At 38.0% G+C, this 17,576-nt stretch overlaps 1 protein-coding gene across 1 annotated transcript in view; it reads left to right on the top strand.

Annotated features, from left to right (window-relative positions):
- The window catches only part of ZMAT4 (zinc finger matrin-type 4), a 330,350-nt gene that overhangs the window by 199,218 nt on the left and 113,556 nt on the right, over window positions 1–17,576 (top strand). The window contains exon 5 of the mRNA XM_070408446.1: window positions 12,148–12,375. Coding sequence (XP_070264547.1) covers window positions 12,148–12,375 — 228 coding nt within the window. The remainder of the gene's footprint in view (window positions 1–12,147; window positions 12,376–17,576) is intronic.

The raw sequence follows: 17,576 nt of genomic DNA, 5'->3' as shown, positions 1-17,576 counted from the left end.
CCTTTATTCTAGAGTGTTCTTTAACACATTTTTATGAAGGAATATAGTAGAAAAATAAAATAATCAATTTCCTGTGCTTACTCTGAAGCTGTGAATAGGAGATGTAGTTAAGGCTTGGAATCTGTACACAGAACGCATTGCTACTCAGAAAAAAACAGAGTGAGAGATTTTCTGGCAACAATTCTTGCCATCTATTAAAAATAAGAACCTTAAAACTGTCTACTCTATGAAATTGAAAAGGCACTTGTAAAGTAAACGTCTCACCTAAAATAATTGGCAGTCAGTGTCCCAAACTACATTATCATCTTTTGAAATATCTATATAAACATCAGCCTTAAAAGCTTGCTTAACGCTTAGTTTGGTTTCTTTAATAATCAGATGCAAGAAGTATGAATTACTGGATAGCACTTGAGTACAATAAGTATCATGTTTATTTATATTTTTGAAATCAGTTTAAGTTACATCTGTCCTCCAGCCCTGAGGATTGGTTAGAAGGCCAGTCTCAGTCATTCTCTGGGTACCCTATCTATCTTTTGGGTCATACAAGGGCCTAGAGCAGTGGTGGGCAAACTTTTTGACTCGAGGGCCACAATGGGTTCTTAAACTGGACCGGAGGGCCGGAACAAAAGCATGGATGGAGTGTTTGTGTGAACTAATATAAATTCAAAGTAAACATCATTACATAAAAGGGTACGGTCTTTTTTTTTTTTTTTTTTAGTTTTATTCATTTCAAATGGGCCGGATCCAGCCTGCGGGCCGTAGTTTGCACACTGCTGGCCTAGAGGCATTAGGTATCCTCAAAGATGCCTCTCAGCCTATGGGCTCTGACTACTTGATAACCACCCAGATGGTGTTGTGTGCTCGGTGTCCACAGGCTGGCAGTGAAGCCAGGGCTTCCTCAGAATGGATCTCACTCATCTTCTCCCTGGGCAGGCAGTCCTATTCCTTCAGGTCAGTGACTTCCATTGATGGTCCCATCTCCTTTGTGCCAAGCTAGGCTATGGAAGAGAAGGCCAAAGCCTCACTGTGGACATTCAAGTCCCCAAGTTAGACATACTGGTTTTAAGATGTGTAGGTCTCTATCCATTCTTGCAACCCTCTTTTTTTCAGGGCCCTAAGAAGCAATTATTTTCTTAATATCAAGCACACCCCTCTTTAAACATTCAGGTCCCTTTGTCTCTCAGAGAGCCCAGAAAAAATTCATTATTCATTCTCTCCCGAGGGTAGGGAAAACCAGATCTCAGGGCTTAGCTCTCAGTATAGAATTCAATGGAAACACCTCTTATTTTATGAAGTGAGTCTATGGGAAAATAAAGCCACTAAGTAATTTATCAATATCCACTTCTGCTATATAAATTGCCAGGTGACACAGAAAGATGACATTTCATGTTTTCTTACTCTACTTCCAGCCGTCAGAGAAGCCGTGTCTGTTGTGTAGGATTTTCTGCTACGTGACTTTCTTCGGTTGTCTGTTGAGCACACACTAGTTTATGGCTCTCATTATAAATCCATCCAAGGTTTTCAAGAGGATTTATGGCCATTTTGATGCATTATTAATTGCCAATTAATAATTATATTATTATTAGTGATATTAAAGGACACCAACTAAGCCTTGGCAATTCCTTTTGGAGGAAGCCATTCTTATTGTTTTTTTTTTTTGTGTGTGTTTTTTTTTGTTTTGTTTTTTTTAAATATATTTTATTGATTTTTTACAGAGAGGAAGGGAGAGAGATAGAGAGCTAGAAACATCGATGAGAGAGAAACATCGATCAGCCGCCTCCTGCACATCTCCCACTGGGGATGTGCTCGCAACCCAGGCACATGCCCTTGACCAGAATCGAACCCGAGACCTTTCAGTCCGCAGGTCGACGCTCCATCCACTGAGCCAAACCAGCTTCGGCGCCATTCTTATTGTTAGTGATATTGGCTAAAGATAGATATGGGAGTTCTGAGTGCCATCCTCAAAACTGAAAGACATGAAGGTCTTTGGAAGCCAGGGGTCTCAGCCAATTGCAGGCATGATTGCTGTTCTATGCTACCTGTTGAGACCACTTAATTGAGAAGCAGGAGATTGGGGTTAATGGAGTACTCATGAATTCTCTCTGTAATTATATCTTGATTAGTGCAAAGTGCTAATCACTGGCATCTTTATTTTGCTTTTCAGTCAACAGAGCAGATGAAATCTCAATATCTGGACCTTTCATTTTCAGTTAGTAAATATAATAAAACAAGAGTGCTGATGGGCAGGGAGGAAAGAATTGACTCTGGCATATACATGAATATTTTAGTTGATCTTAATGCAAATGCCAGGTTCTTTTTAATCAAAATAAGTCAGAAAGATGTCCATACATTTGATTGATTATGATGATTTAATCTTCAAGAATGTTACTTTTTTAAAAGTTATGTTTTATCTTGAGGCTGAGATGTAGAATGAGTTATATGTAGAAATTCACAGACTCTTGACTTAACATCTTATTCATCTCACTGTTCCAGTAAAATTTCATTTAATTCTAAGTTCCAGCTTCTGGTGTGGTTTAAGTGCTTTCCCCTCCACCACTAGGTACTAATAATGCTCACATTCTACCAACCTTACAGGGGCAGTAAGCATGTCTCAGCATCATGCCCCAACACCCTTAAACTCCCTCTCTTCTAGAGGCCTACCGTTCCAAGCTTAGTCTGTTTCCTGTGTTTAGCAGCTTTGGAAAACAGCTTGCCATCAGTCCAAATTCCATAATCCTTTATGTATCTCAAGTGTTATTAAGTCATATTTTTGCTTCCTTTCTTCCGGCTAAGTATTTCCAAATCCTTCAACCATTACTCATACATCTTTTCCCAAGCCACCTCTCTGGCTCTTCTATTGTACTTCCTTTATTCTACAACACATCTGTTTGCTATAGTAACTGCAGGCTTATGACCAGCTACTTGAACATTTCACTACCAGTAGATGAGCTTTTTTGACTTCCTCTTACCAGAGGCAGAACTAATGTGTGTGGGACAGTGGAAAAACAAGGGGGAGGAGTTAGGAAATCTGGGTTCCAGTCTTAGCCTTCTCTGTGGCCAGGATGCTTGGGAAATAACTTTTATCAAGCAAGCAATTTTAATCCTCACAGCAAAGGTCTGAGGTTGAACTATTAACCCCATTTTATTGTAGGAAACATAAGTATAGTTAAAAACCCTGAGTTTTGTTTTGATTTTATTTTAAAACCTGAGTTATTTTCTCTAGAACTATTGTCTCATGATTTTTTTAGGAAGCACATAATCTTCTGTAGAAATAATACAACATAATAAAGTAGTTCTGTGAAACTAAAATATTTCCATTCTAGATTTCAAGCTCCATGAGGGCTTGGGTGGTGCTGTATGCCTACTGTGGCAGCACATACAGTTGAAGGAATTACACATAAAAACACCGATGCTTGGTAAGATTGTCATAAAAGTGAGGCCCATCACAGATGGTATCCTTTCCGTCCATGGTTTCCAACACTGTATACACACTAGAAGTACCTGAAGAGCCTTAAAACTTATCATTGCTCAGCCCCATGCCAAGGGATTCTGATTTAATTGGCCTGGGGTAGAGATTCTGTTTAATCTCTCCCAGCTCAAGCTAACCCTCAGCCAGGGATGAGAACCACTGAATCCTAATTTCAGTGCTTTTGAAATTTATTTTGCATATGAGCCAACTTACATGCTCACAAATGTAGATTCTCATCCAATGGTGGAGGGCTGGACCTGAGATTTTCATCTTTAATAAATTCCAGGTGATGTGGAAGCTCTTGGTCTGTGGCACACACTGACCAAGAAAGCCTGAAGTGCCATCCTCGTTGGCTGTTAATGGCACCCTTGTTCTAAAAATTCTTCAATAGAAATAATTTATATTCTTTCTCATGCACTCGCTTTTGGCGGTGTCTGCTTGGCAATGAAGTGTGCAAATTGTGGTCAAGCCATAGTTAAGCTAATGATTATGGATGAAACATTTACATGATTCAGACCCTGGGAAAGCTTCTGTTCCCCCAGGAACTGAATTAATCTAATGATTTTCTAAAGCTTATCTGCAAAGTCTTATCTAGCCTAAAACCGCTTCCTTGTTTGCAATCATCTGCCCACCAACCTCATTGCTCAATATGAGAAGCAGTGGTGTAAGGCAATGGTCTTTAAACTCTCAAGAGAACCTTATTGCATTGGTATTTGGTATTCCGGATTCTCTTGATCCAAGTGTTGGGAGGCAGCTCACATGATGAGCACAGTAGCTCCCTCTGTCTCACAATCTGACCTCAGGAAGTTCTCGAGCTTCTTTGAGGTTTCATAGAGCTGACTCAGAATAGCTTCAAACCTTCAGATTTAGCCGTTTCTAAGTGACAGTTAATATAAAGTACTTTATTTCTAGATTAAATCTAAATAGGTCTATACAAAGTATGTGCGTAGCTAATATTCATTGTTTTAAATACAAAATAGAGGCATTTTTTTATAACTTGCAGACTATGGGTTATTTTTTTAAAAGTATTTTTATTGATTTTAGGAGAGGGAGAGAGAGTTAGAGACATCAATGAGGAGAGAGAATCACTGATCAGCTGCCTCCTGCACTGGGGATCGAACCCACAACCCAGGAATGTGCCCTAATCAGGAATCAAACTGTGACCTCCTGGTTCATAGGTTGATGCTCAACTACTGAGCCACACTGGCTGGGCTGGACTATGGGTTATTAAGGCCAATGTCATTTTCATGGATATATGTTTATGGTAACTCACAGGGTAATCAGGAGATCCCTTTTTGGGGGAGGTACTCTGGCTGATGGTGAAGAAAAGATGCACACATTTTACTCAGGGACTAACTTCCCTAAAATTACTTCTAAAGTTTCAGCTTCATTCCAGCCCAGGCCAAAAGGCCACCTTTTCTCTCTGTCTTCGTCTAAACCCAGCCTGCACTTTATCTTCCGCTGAGCTTCTGACACTGATCACTCCTCTCATCTTTGAATCTTCTATAAATATTCATAGGCTGTAAGAAATGGTCCGGGAAGCTGGCTCTCTAGTTGAATAGCTGATGCTGCTGGATAAGTAGTAAATCATCCCCACCCCTGGATTAGGTGAAGTCAGGAAATAAAGGCAGAATGAAAAGAACAAAAGCTAGTATCAGATCCCAGGTTTCAGCTCACCAGCCCCCCTCACAATACTGCTTGTGATCTGGGTGATCAGCCCTCCAGCTCACTAGTCTAAGGATGACACCTGCTGGGGCGGGCACTGGGGTGGCAGTGAGTCATGAGTCCCTGGCAGGGAAACCCACTCTGCTCTTCTGAAGCTCTGCTTCTTGTCTGAGGTTTATGGGAAAAGGCATTTCTGGGAGCACCCAATTAGCAGGTCATTGATTCTTGCTCAAACATCCTATAGTAGGATGATGTCATAACTGTTAGTGTCCAGACAACTTAATAAGTGTTTATGTCCTAATAACTTAGCAGCCATCTGAAAAAATAGTACACATATACTGAAAGAACATTTAATATTTGTATTTCCTCCTTAAGCAATCATATTGGGTACTGCCTAACTTCTCAAATCTTGAAATTAGATGGGACGTTGTCACCTTTATTTCCTGTTCCTCATTTATTGGCTGGATGAATTGGAATAACACAGCAGCCTTCAATAATCCAGCTTCACAGGGAAATTAACTCATTGGAGCATCTCATATTGAAACTCAACTACCTGGAGATAGTGGTTCCCATGGTGTCTGAGAGATGTAGCTATCCTTTCCTCAGAATTTTAAAATATCTTAGGGATCTCCTGTATATTCATTGCATCATTTCAGTGCACTTCTGTGCAGAGTTTGGGAACTGTTTGGCCATAGCCAAATATTTTGACACTGAACTCAGGGGGAGCAAAGCACCCTAACTGAATATTGTTTGAAGACGGAATGCCATGAACAAACTACAGGCAAATCTCAGAGATATTGCACTTCAGTTCCAGACCACCTCAATAAAACAAGCATTGCAGTAAAATGAGAAGCAATCTTTTGCTGGTGGAGGGTCTTGCCTTCCATTTGTAAAAAAACACACACACCACATTTGTGAAGTGAAATAAAGCAAAGTGTAATAAAATGAGGTATGTATGTATACCCACAATGCAACAGCTGTTTTAAAGAGACAGAAAGGGTGCTATCATATCATACTAGCTGGATGTCCTAATGTAAAACCATGATTCCTTCTCTCACATGGATAGCTTTTGGGAGAATTAACTTCTCCCCTCATTCAACAAGAGTTTTGGTTGTGTGGTTTTTTTAGCACATGCTATGTACCAGGCTCAGTTCTGAGCACCTGGGTTATATCAGTGAGAAAAACAGATAAGGATCCTTATTCTTGTGAATCTTACATTCTGTCTCTCTGTTTTCAATGAATAGAAGAATGGAGAGCAGCATAGCCTTTGGGTTCATTTATATGTGTGATTCTCTATGTGTGTGTATAAAAGTTGATGGGAGAGACAGAGAGAATGATGAAGCACATATGGCAAAGTATTAACAATCTGGGGCCTGAGGGAAGGGTACAGATAAGTTCTTTGCACTATTCTTGCATCTTTTCAGTAAATTTAAAATTACTTCAAATTTTTTAAAAAGTAAACAAATAAATAGAGCCAGAAAATATTAAAAATGAAATATTTCCCATTAAAAATGAGAAAGTTAGAAAATGACTTTTATCCCTTCTAAAGTTCTACTTAATGGCATATTTTCAAAAGATTAGGATTCTGCAGAAAACAGGCATACTTAAGATGTTTAGAATCTAATCAGCAGCTGAAACTATAGGGAATTATTCTATATTAATGAAAATCAATGATCTATGAATACTATATTAATGAAGACTGATGATATATGTATTTAGTGTGAGTGAGAAAGCAATTCCTGTTAATGGATTGATTATATTTAGAGTGTTGATACAAAATTGAGTTGGGATGATGTTTCCGTTAGGTCATCTCATCTTTGTTTACTTTCTGGAAGTGTTTAATGGCACATACTTTGGAGCATGGGAAATTTATTTAATTTCCTTTATGGCATAGAAAAAAATAGCACATGCTTTCCACCCCCTCCCCTCTTATAGCCTTGGATAACAGGATTTATTTCCAAGCATATCATATGAGAAGAAAGAGAGATTCTTTATTTTATCATAATAATTAGAGCCATTTTTGGATCTGCTATACAGTGGAGAAATGGCTTTTCCCTGTATCTTTTGGAAAAGTAGGCGATATAATAGGGTCTTTCATATCATATTCTGACTAAGCCAGCATTTTCCCAGCCAATTTCTCCCCCAAATCAACAATAAATTAATAAATAAATCATTGCAAATAAAATCTTCTGAGATTTAATTTAAGACCTAGTTGTGGCACCACAGTCCCCTAAGCATCTTGTCTAGACTTTGCACTAAAATAAGTTAGCATGAAATATGACCCATATATAAGTGATAAAATATAAATGTTCTCCCTCTGCAGCAATGAGTATATATTTATGAGTATAAAACGAATCACCCAGAATCCACAGCTTAGAAACAATTGTTGCTAAGATTTTCATTTATGGCCTTCTAGTCTTTAAGTATAGTTGCATGTGTTTGTATAATTTAATAATAAGTAATTTGGTTTATACCCTACATATACTAGTAAACCATATCATTTTTAAAAATATTTTTTTCTTGATTTTTAGAGAGAGCAAAAGGGAGAGGGAGGAAGAGAGAAACATTGATGTGAGAGCAAAACATCAATCGGCCACTCTGACTGAGGATCAAGGCCACACCCAGGCATGTGCCCTGACTGGGAATCGAACCAGCAACCCTTCGGTTCATGGAACAAAGTTCAACCAACTGAGCCATACCATCCAGGGCTAAACCATATCTTTTAATTTACTTTATATCCCAAACATTTAAAAAAAAAACCCAAAACACACACCACAGATTTTTTATTACTGCCTGGTATTTCAGAGTATAGATGTACATAATATATTCAATTTATCATCTAATTTATTTTTCTCTTTTTTAAAAAAATATATATTTTTTAAAAATATATTTTATTGATTTTTTACAGAGAGGAAGGGAGGGATAGAGAGTTAGAAACATAGATGAGAGAGAAACATCGATCAGCTGCCTCCTGCACACTCCCCATTGGGAATGTACCCGTAGCCAAGGTACATGCCCTTGACCAGAATCAAACTCAGGACCCTTGAGTCCGCAGGCTGACGCTCTATCCACTGAGCCAAACTGGTTAGGGCTAAAAAATATATTTTTATTAAATTCAGGGAGAAAGGGAGATAGAGAGAGAGAGATAGAAAGAGAGAGAGAGAAAGAGAGAGAGAGAGAGAGAGAGAGAAACATCAATGATGAGAGAGAATTATTGATTGGCTGCCTCCTGCATGCCCCCCCACTGGGGATCAAGCCAGCAACCCAGGCACGTGCCCTGAGGGGGAATCAAACTGTGACCTAATAGTTCATAGGTCAATGCTCAACCACTGAGCCATGCAGGTTGGGCTCATCTAATTTATTTTTAATCCCTTAAAATAAGTTTTAATGAAACCATTAAAGATTCAAAATTTAGCTTTCATATTTATTAAAACATAAAAATCCCCTGAGTTGATATTTACTGAAATTCACTAGTATTTTTTTTTCATTAATTCTTCACATGATTTTTGAGTATCTGCCATCTACACATCCTCTGTGAAAGATACAAAGAGAATCTGCTTTGAGCCCAGACTTTGCACAGTTTGCGTTGAGCGTTTTCCTGCAGGAAACGTGGGCCTGTTTGGAAACTGAGTTGTCAATCTACACTGACAGCTGTCTCCTCAGGCCAGCAATGACTGACCCAGTCAAATTGAACTCTTAACAGCATTTGCAGAAAAAGCAGTGATACTTGCTGAAGAATTCCTACTGTCATTGTTATTTTGATTTAGGGTAGGAAAAACAGAGGAGGGGACGGCAGTTTATCAGAGGGACTAGAAATCAGAAAAATTATTTTAGAGACAGTGCTTATTTCCAAGTAATCCCCACTGAGAACAGGTGTTGAAGCCTAGAAAATGCATTCTGACTCTACAGTTTATCTGTGTTTATTCGGCCTGTTGCTTCCTGAGCATCACAGGAAACTAGTTGACAGTGAAATACAGTGTTGGTCTTCCAGTCCCAAGATCTGGTCTTTGCTATTTCCTTTGCTGCTTTTTATTAGGGGGCCTAATACTAATTGATTTACCCCCCTTGAACTTCAAGCTACCCAATTGGTCAAATGGAATTTGAGGGCAACTAAAGAAAATACATGAAATAGATATAATGTATTAATTGCAGAATATCACACAACTTAGGTTAATTTGTATTATGGATATGGATACCTTAGGTGAGAAAACCACATCCTTTCAAATGAGTAAATTCCTTAAATTAGTTCAAAAGTTCCCAAATCCTTTCTGAGAATGGGATAATTTTCATTATTCTAAAACCTAGAAAGAGAGAGAGAGAGAGAGAGAGAGAGAGAGAGAGAGAGAGAAGGGAATGTTAGTAGAAGCCCCAGGTGTATGTCCCTGGTTCAGAAGATAGATAGGTAGGTGAGAATCCCATTGTCTGCTGATTGTGTTACCCCCTAATCTGGCTAAGGACACCTGCTTGGTGATCTGACAAGTGAAGCTTTGAAATCTATTGGTGGGTCCTCTCTGCTTGGTTGAAAGTGCACCTGCTCTAGGCTCTTGAATAATTGTTGCCAAACTTTTCACTAACACCTGTTTCTCCACAGTGATGTTAAATCATGTCTAACCCAGAACCTGAATGACCAACTCATTCTAGTTTTTCCAGGACTAGCACTTGAAAGATCCGTGTCCTGGGAACCTTCACAGTCGTAGGCAAACTAGAGTGGTTGGTACCAGGCCAGAAGCTTGGAGTGACGTCTGGATGCCATGATAAAAAAAAAAAAAATCAGAGTAGATGGCTTCCTGTTTGAAAGTAAAATTTCTAGAATGATGTGCATATTTGCCTTCTCTGAAATACATAGAAATAGGCCACTCCTACTTCTATGTAGACTGGCATGTGGGTCACACAGCTCAGTGGTGGGGGAGTCCAACTCAACCTTGAGTCCATACTTTGATTCAAAGGATCTTTTCATTGCCCTCATACTGCTTAGTTTGCCTTTATATGAAATATAAACTGAATTGATATTGGTGAAGACAGTTGGAAACAAATCATAAGAAAATTAAATTTTGGGGCTATACAGAGGACAGAATTATTAAAGAGGGAGAAGCTATAGTACAGATGCGGCATCGAACTACACTCTTAAATGCAAGATGAGATTACTATCTTATTTGACAAATATTCTATTGTGCATCACTCCTGCTAGAATGTGGTGCATAAAGTATCAATTGATAAATTTGACTCTGAAATGTTTTTTTAGGGCCCAGTTTAGAGGGAAGTAAATTATGCTTCAAGAGTCAACATTCATTCAGATTGCAAACATTTGATATGTTTTCTGTTGTCATTGAAAACAACAGGCAGCTATAAATTCTCAAAAATTGATAAGGATGCAGGAAACTTTGGAAGCAAAATCTAATTTCCTTCAGAAAAGTGGATAGAAGTCCTTTCCCGTGCAGGTCAACTGCGTATTTGCAGCTTCTTATTAGAATTTCTAAGTCACAGCAGAATGATACTGGGTGACTGCTAGGATGGTAAGGCCCACGTTTGAGTTTAGTTTCACATAGTGATTTATGACTGAATCTGGCAACAAACTTTTAAAAGAAGTATTATTTTTCTAAGTCCTTATTTATCTTAGAGAAATAATACCATTGTTTCATCCAAGCTAGTTAAAACATTCTTACCTGATGAAATCTCTGGGTAGAGAAGAAAATACTTTCTTGAGATATTGTTCCACTGTGGGCATTTCTTGAATTAAAATGTCATTCAGCAAATATTTATTTCTTTATCAATTATTTAATCTAAAAATATAAAAGTTTGCACAAAAATTATTTGAAAGCCTGGAGGGTTAATTACGTGGTTGCTTACCATTTTATTGAGCTTCGATATCTCAGCTTTTCCTTGAATGACATTCAGCTGCCCTCCGAATCACAGAGGGAAAGAACAAGCAGAAAGTACTACTGCATGGCATTATGACTGATGGGCTATGTGAGAATTTACATTTCATCAAAATATTTGGATCAGAAGTTTTCCCCTTAGTTAAATTAAATCCTATATAAAATAGATGACTGAGGTCTAGAAAAACAAATCTCTTTGCTTAACAAGAAGTATGAAAAGAGTCCTTAGGGGTAGCAAAAGGAAAATTGGTCTTGGAAACAAAGGATTTGGTTTGGAGTCCTACCTTTACCATAACTGGTTATCTCACTTTTAGTAAATCATTTGGTGTCTCTGAAGTCTGTCATCAGGGAAATGAGACAATAATCTGAGTCGTTATTACGAGGCTAAAAGCAACGTGCATGGTGTAATGCATTAAGAAGTTATTTATGTATTTATTTTTTACTTTCTGCTAGTAAACATCAAGTTGGGTTCATTTTTTTCTGGACCAAAAATAACTATAGTTCACAATGGAATGTGTTAAATTAATAGCTAGGACTGGAATCTCAGAATAGTGACATATGCCTTTTCAGTTTAGAGAAGCAACATGTGCTCTAACCACAGTGTTAGTCTTTTGATCTTGAAAAATGTACTTTCAACATCAATGTTAGCAGGTATAAATTGAAAATAACCTGTCACAGTAAACAGAAGTAACTTACAGTAAAATTAGCACGATTTTTTCAATTGGTACAGTCCATATCACTGAAAGATTTGCTATCACTTGGGCAAATCCTTTATTTATTGGTGATTTCTACTTATGACACAAATACCTCATTCATTCAGTCAGAATACTTCAAGTCATGATCATTCAATATTTGCTTCAGAGTTTGGCTTCAATTTGATTAGCAGATCACTCCCTATCTCCAAGAGTTTATTTAAAAAATCTTTCTTTCTTTATAAGGAATGATCTCCTGAACTATTAGGATTTTCAGTTGTATCCCAAGTTCAAAAACAAAGGCTGGCATAGATTATTGTTCTGCTCTCAATAAACTCTTGGATTTTTGAGCTTTACAATGAACATGAGATTCTTCCACCTTCAGAGACTGAGGACAAGCGTACTAACCTGTCTTGTACTTCTCTCTGGTTGTTTGCCTCCACAGCAACCCCCCTGAGCTCACTTAAGCCTCCGAGGGTGGACACTGCTCCGGTGGTCACATCTCCCTATCAAAGAAGAGACTCAGACAGGTACTGTGGGCTCTGTGCAGCCTGGTTTAATAATCCCCTGATGGCCCAGCAACATTATGATGGGAAGAAACACAAAAAGAATGCGGCAAGAGTTGCTTTATTAGAACAACTTGGGACAACTCTGGATATGGGGGAACTACGAGGTAAGAGAAACTCTGCTAATTTCTACCCCAGAACTGGGCTTTCAGAGAAAGGTTTGTGTTTTCACAAATTGGCATGATTATTCTTATTAAGTAGACTCATCCAAAGGAATAGAAGAAAAAGGAAATGAGCAGAAAATTAGCTCAATTTTTGTGATCCCCTTTGTTTCAAAGAGTTTATTTTCCTATTTTTATTGACTATTTTTTCAGATCAAAGCCACCCATCCATAAGCCAGATATTTTTTCTTCTGCTTTATCTTTAAACACCTTCTCTAATGAGTGCTTTGTACATGAGCAGTATGAGAGAAGATGCTAAAAAGGCCAAATAGCATGATCTTATTTTAAAATTTTGTGCTATTATGAATTCAGCCAAAACAGGACAATACATTGACTTCCTTTGATGGCTTAAAGCAAACCCAAGCCCCTTTAATAGGAATATCCTTGAAATTGATGCAAGGTGTGCTGTGTGCCATGTTATAGTCAATACCAGTGATCCCACCCCATTTTGACAGGTATTTTCTTAATTGATGGAAACCATGCAACATTCAAAGTTCATCTAAGGCAGTGGTTCTCAACCTTCTGGCCCTTTAAATACAGTTCCTCCTGTTGTGACCCAACCATAAAATTATTTTTGTTGCTACTTCATAACTGTAATGTTGCTACTGTTATGCATCGTAATGTAAATATCTGATATGCAGGATGGTCTTAGGCGACCCCTGTGAAAGGGTCGTTCAACCGCCAAAGGGGTCACGACCCACAGTTGAGAACCACTGATCTAAGGTTTCCCAGCAGCTGCTAAGCAGAAAACTGGAAGCTGTAGGGTGAAGATTAATCCTGTGGATTTCTTAGGAGGCCATATACCAATTTGTGGGACTTTATAGAATATTTCATCATCAATAACCATTTAAGCATTTTTGATCACCTAAACATTTTTAATCAGCTTAATGTTGACAGTGTAGAACAAAATCACATCTATGTTTTTCTGAGAAAATGCATTTCCTCAGAAAACAATTATGTGAAGGGTGCTATTGACAATATACGTCAGATGTTGTTTGAGTGTGATAAGCTTTTATGGATTGGCCAGGGCATGGTCATAGCTGTAATAACAACGTTTACAAATCAATTTTCCAAATGTAACCTAGATTGAAATTGGGTTCTGTGTGTAGAGCCTACAATTCTGATTATCCCCCAACCAGGCTATGAGCCTCCGAGAGGGATGATTGTAGTCAGGAAATTATCTGTTACAATTCTAGACCAAGTAAGTGGAACAGAATCATGCTGTGTGAGCTGAAAGGAGGGACAGGGCACTTCTGATGATATTGGTGAGGAACACTCCCCCAAGGAAAGGGACTTGATTTGGAACTAGAAAAGTGGGTAGCATTTCAGCAGAATTCCATGTGAGCAGCATTATATATGTGCAGGCAAAGAGCAGGGGAACAGAAGCAGTTAGCTGGCAAATAAGCATGTTATTCTGAATCCTCTGATGCTGCATGTATTTAAGATTGGAAGTCCATTAGTTCATATACAGAACCTGATTATTCCAAGATATGTGATTAAAAATGACAAATCAGAGCAAACAATACTTTGCTTTTGTGTATGTTTTCTAGCTGAAGAAAAACAACACGGGCCTTAATATTTTTCTAAGTTGAATAATCTCATTGCAGAAACTTTTCAACTGTTGTTACTATTGCTTTTTGTTGGGGGATTTCTTATGTTCTCAATCTATGGCTTGTGAAAAAAGACAGAAGGAGTCTCTCCATAGCTGAAGGCCTCCACCACTCACTGTACTGGCAGATAACAAGCTGGCTCGGTGACTCTTTCACGGCAGGGCACTGAAGGAGAAAACTAGGGCTTTATGCATGTTCCGTGCCAGATAGTCTGACTTAGAGAAGAATTATTCCGAGAGCAGATTCTTCTTGTCAATTTTGAATTATCAGTGCTGCATCTTTTATGTACAGCCACATCTTAATGACTTGGGCGCCTGAATTCTGTTATATTTGAGCAGCTTGTCTTTTATACAGAAGACAAAAAGGCCGCACGATGACTTGGTACCACGTGAAATGTGATTAGCATTGAACACAGTGTCCTTGAAACCAACCCTCTTACCTACCCCAGGTGACGTCTTGATATAGATTTATTCAGGCATTAAATATTGCAAAAGCTTGAGGAATAAAACAGTGACGATAACTCAGCACATTTTAAAACACACACACACACACACACACATCCCTATTTCTGGAGTGCTTCTAATACATGATTAATCAATTAATAAGGACAAAAGTGCTAGTCAGTTAATAAAAGCATAACCATAACTTTTTAAAAATGGTGTCAAGCAGTTGGACATCATATGGCAGTATCACAGACTTTGTTTCTCAGCACGTCTCAGTTTTTTAAACAGTACATTTACTTGTGTATTATGGTTTTCCTAATAATCTATTTTTCACCCTACTTCCCTCTATAGATTGTTATCAACTTGAAAGTAGGCATCTCTATCTGTTTTGCTCACCGATGTTGTCAAAACACCTAGAACAGTGGCAGCCACATAGTAGGTACTCATAATTGCTGAATAAATAACCAAAAAAAAAAAATCCAAAATTAAAAAATCACCTAAAATCCTACATTCTTAATATGGCAATCACTTTCATTTCTAAAAGGATCCCGATTGAATAATTTTTACAGGAAATCATTTATGATATTTTCCTCTAATTTAAAAAATGTATGTTTTACATATTGTCACATGAGGAGGCATTAAGTGTTATAGTTCAGAGTTTTAACAATGCAAACACCTGTGTAATCACACCCCTGTCAAGATACACAGCTTCTCCATCTTGAGAAAATCCCCATGTGCCCTTTCCAGTCAATCCTAGCCTCCCACTCCAGGGAACCACTTTTCTCATTTTTTCACCATAGATTAGTTTTGCCGATTCTAAAACCCCATGGAAATGGAGCAGAAAGTATGTATTTTTTGTGTATCTAGCTTCTCTTGCATAGCTTATTGTTTTTGAAAGGTATCCACTTGGTGCATCTAAAGCAGAGTATCCTTTTTCTCTTTATTACAGAGTGTATTCTACCCCAAATCCCACAGTTTTAATATCCATTCTCCTCTTAATTTTTTTTTGGGGGGTACTATTTAGAATAAAACTTTCATGAACATTTTTTTTAACTTTTTGTCAACATATATTGTTACTTCTCTTGGTAAATTCCTAGGAGTAGAATTTGTGGGCCCATAAATTGGATGTTTTTAACTATATAAGAAACTGCCAGGTTTTTTTTTTTTTTCAATGTAGCTTCATTATTTTGCATTCTTAAAAGAAACATATGGTAGTTTCCCCTTATCCACAGTTTCACTTTCCCTGGTTTCAGTTACTCACAGTAAGCCATGGTCTGAAAATATTAAATGGAAAATTCCAGAAATAAACAATTCATAAGTTTTAAATTGTGTGCTACCCTGAGTAGCATGATGAAATCTTGTGCCATCCCGCTCATTCCTGACTGGGACGTGACTCATCTCTGTCTAGCATGCCCACCCTGTGAAGCTCTCCAACCCCCTTAGCCCATTTGTAGCCATCTAGGTTATCAGATCGACTATTGTGGTATCAAGGTGCTTGCGTTCAAGTAACCCTTATTTTACTTAATAATGCTCTCAAAGCCATTTACATAACTTTCATTACAGTTGATTGTTAGAATTGTTCAATTTTATTATTAATTATTGTTGTTAATCTCTTATTTTGCCTAATTTATAATTGAACTTTATCATAGGTATGTACACACATATAGGGTTTGGTGCTACCTGTGGTTGTAGGCATCCACTGGAGATTCTTGGAACATATTTCCCACAAATAAGAGGAAACTACTCTACTAGTTTATAAATTCCATATTCTCACCAACATTTCTTTTTGTCAGTCTTTATACTTTGGCCACTCTCCTGAGTGTAGGAGAGTATTTCATTATTGCTTTAATTTGTGTTTGCTAATTGACTAACATGTCAAGCACTTTTAAAAATGTGCTTATTGGTCATTTGTGTATATTCCTCTGAGAACTGTTTGTTCATGTCTTTTGTCTTTATTTTTCAAAATTTGGTTGTTTGCCTTTTTTATTATTGAGTAGTAGGTAGAAGGTTTTCACATATTATCAATATAATCCTTTATCAGATATATGCATTGCTAATATTTTTCTCTTAGACGGTGACTTGGGTCTTTATTTTCTTTCTTTTTTTTTTTTATTTTTCGCTTAAAGTATTACAAAGGGTATTACATAAGTGTCCTTCCCCCCCCCCGCCCCTCCCTTGACAAACCCCTACCCTCCCTTACCCCCCAGTGTCTTATGTCCATTAGTTATGCTTATATGCATGCATACAAGTCCTTCGGTTGATCTCTTACTCCCCTCCCTCCTGCCCCCCAACTCTCTCTGGCCTTCCCACTGCAGTTTGACAATCAGTTTGAGGCAGCTCTGCCTCTGTATCTATTATTGTTCAAAAGTTTGTAATGGTCTTTATTATCCATGAATGAGTGAGATCATGTGGTATTTTTCCTTCATTGACTGGCTTGTTTCACTTAGCGTAATGCTCTCCAGTTCCATCCATGATGTTGCAAATGGTAGGAGTTCCTTCTTTTTAACAGCAGCATAGTATTCCATCGTGTAGATGTACCACAGTTTTCTAATCCATTCATCTACTGATGGGCACTTAGGCTGTTTCCAGATCTTAGCTATGGTGAATTGTGCTGCTATGAACATCTGGTTACATATATCCTTTCTGATAGGTGTTTCTGGTTTCTTGGGATATAGTCCTAGTAGTGGGATCACAGGGTCAAATGGGAGTTCCATTTCCAATTTTTTGAGGAACCTCCATACTGCCTTCCATAGTGGCTGCACCAGTCTGCATTCCCACCAGCAGTGCACAAGTGTTCCTTTTTCTCCACATCCTCTCCAGCACTTGTCGTTTGTTGATTTGTTGATGATGGCCATTCTGACAGGTGTGAGATGGTACCTCATTGTTGTTTTGATTTGCATCTCTCGGATGATTAATGACTTTGAGCATGTTTTCATATGTCTCTTGGCTTTCTGAATGTCCTCTTTTGAAAGGTGTCTATTTAGATCCTTTGCCCATTTTTTGATTGGATTGTTTATCTTCTTTTTGTTAAGTTGTATGAGTTCCCTATAAATTTTGGAGATTAAGCCCTTATCAGATATGACGTTGGCAAGTA

This window comes from Myotis yumanensis, unplaced genomic scaffold, assembly GCF_028538775.1.
Source record: "Myotis yumanensis isolate MYYU_CA2020_CCGP unplaced genomic scaffold, mMyoYum1.0.hap1 SCAF_3, whole genome shotgun sequence".
Lineage (NCBI taxonomy): Eukaryota > Metazoa > Chordata > Mammalia > Chiroptera > Vespertilionidae > Myotis > Myotis yumanensis.
This window is presented reverse-complemented; position numbering and strand designations above follow the sequence as displayed.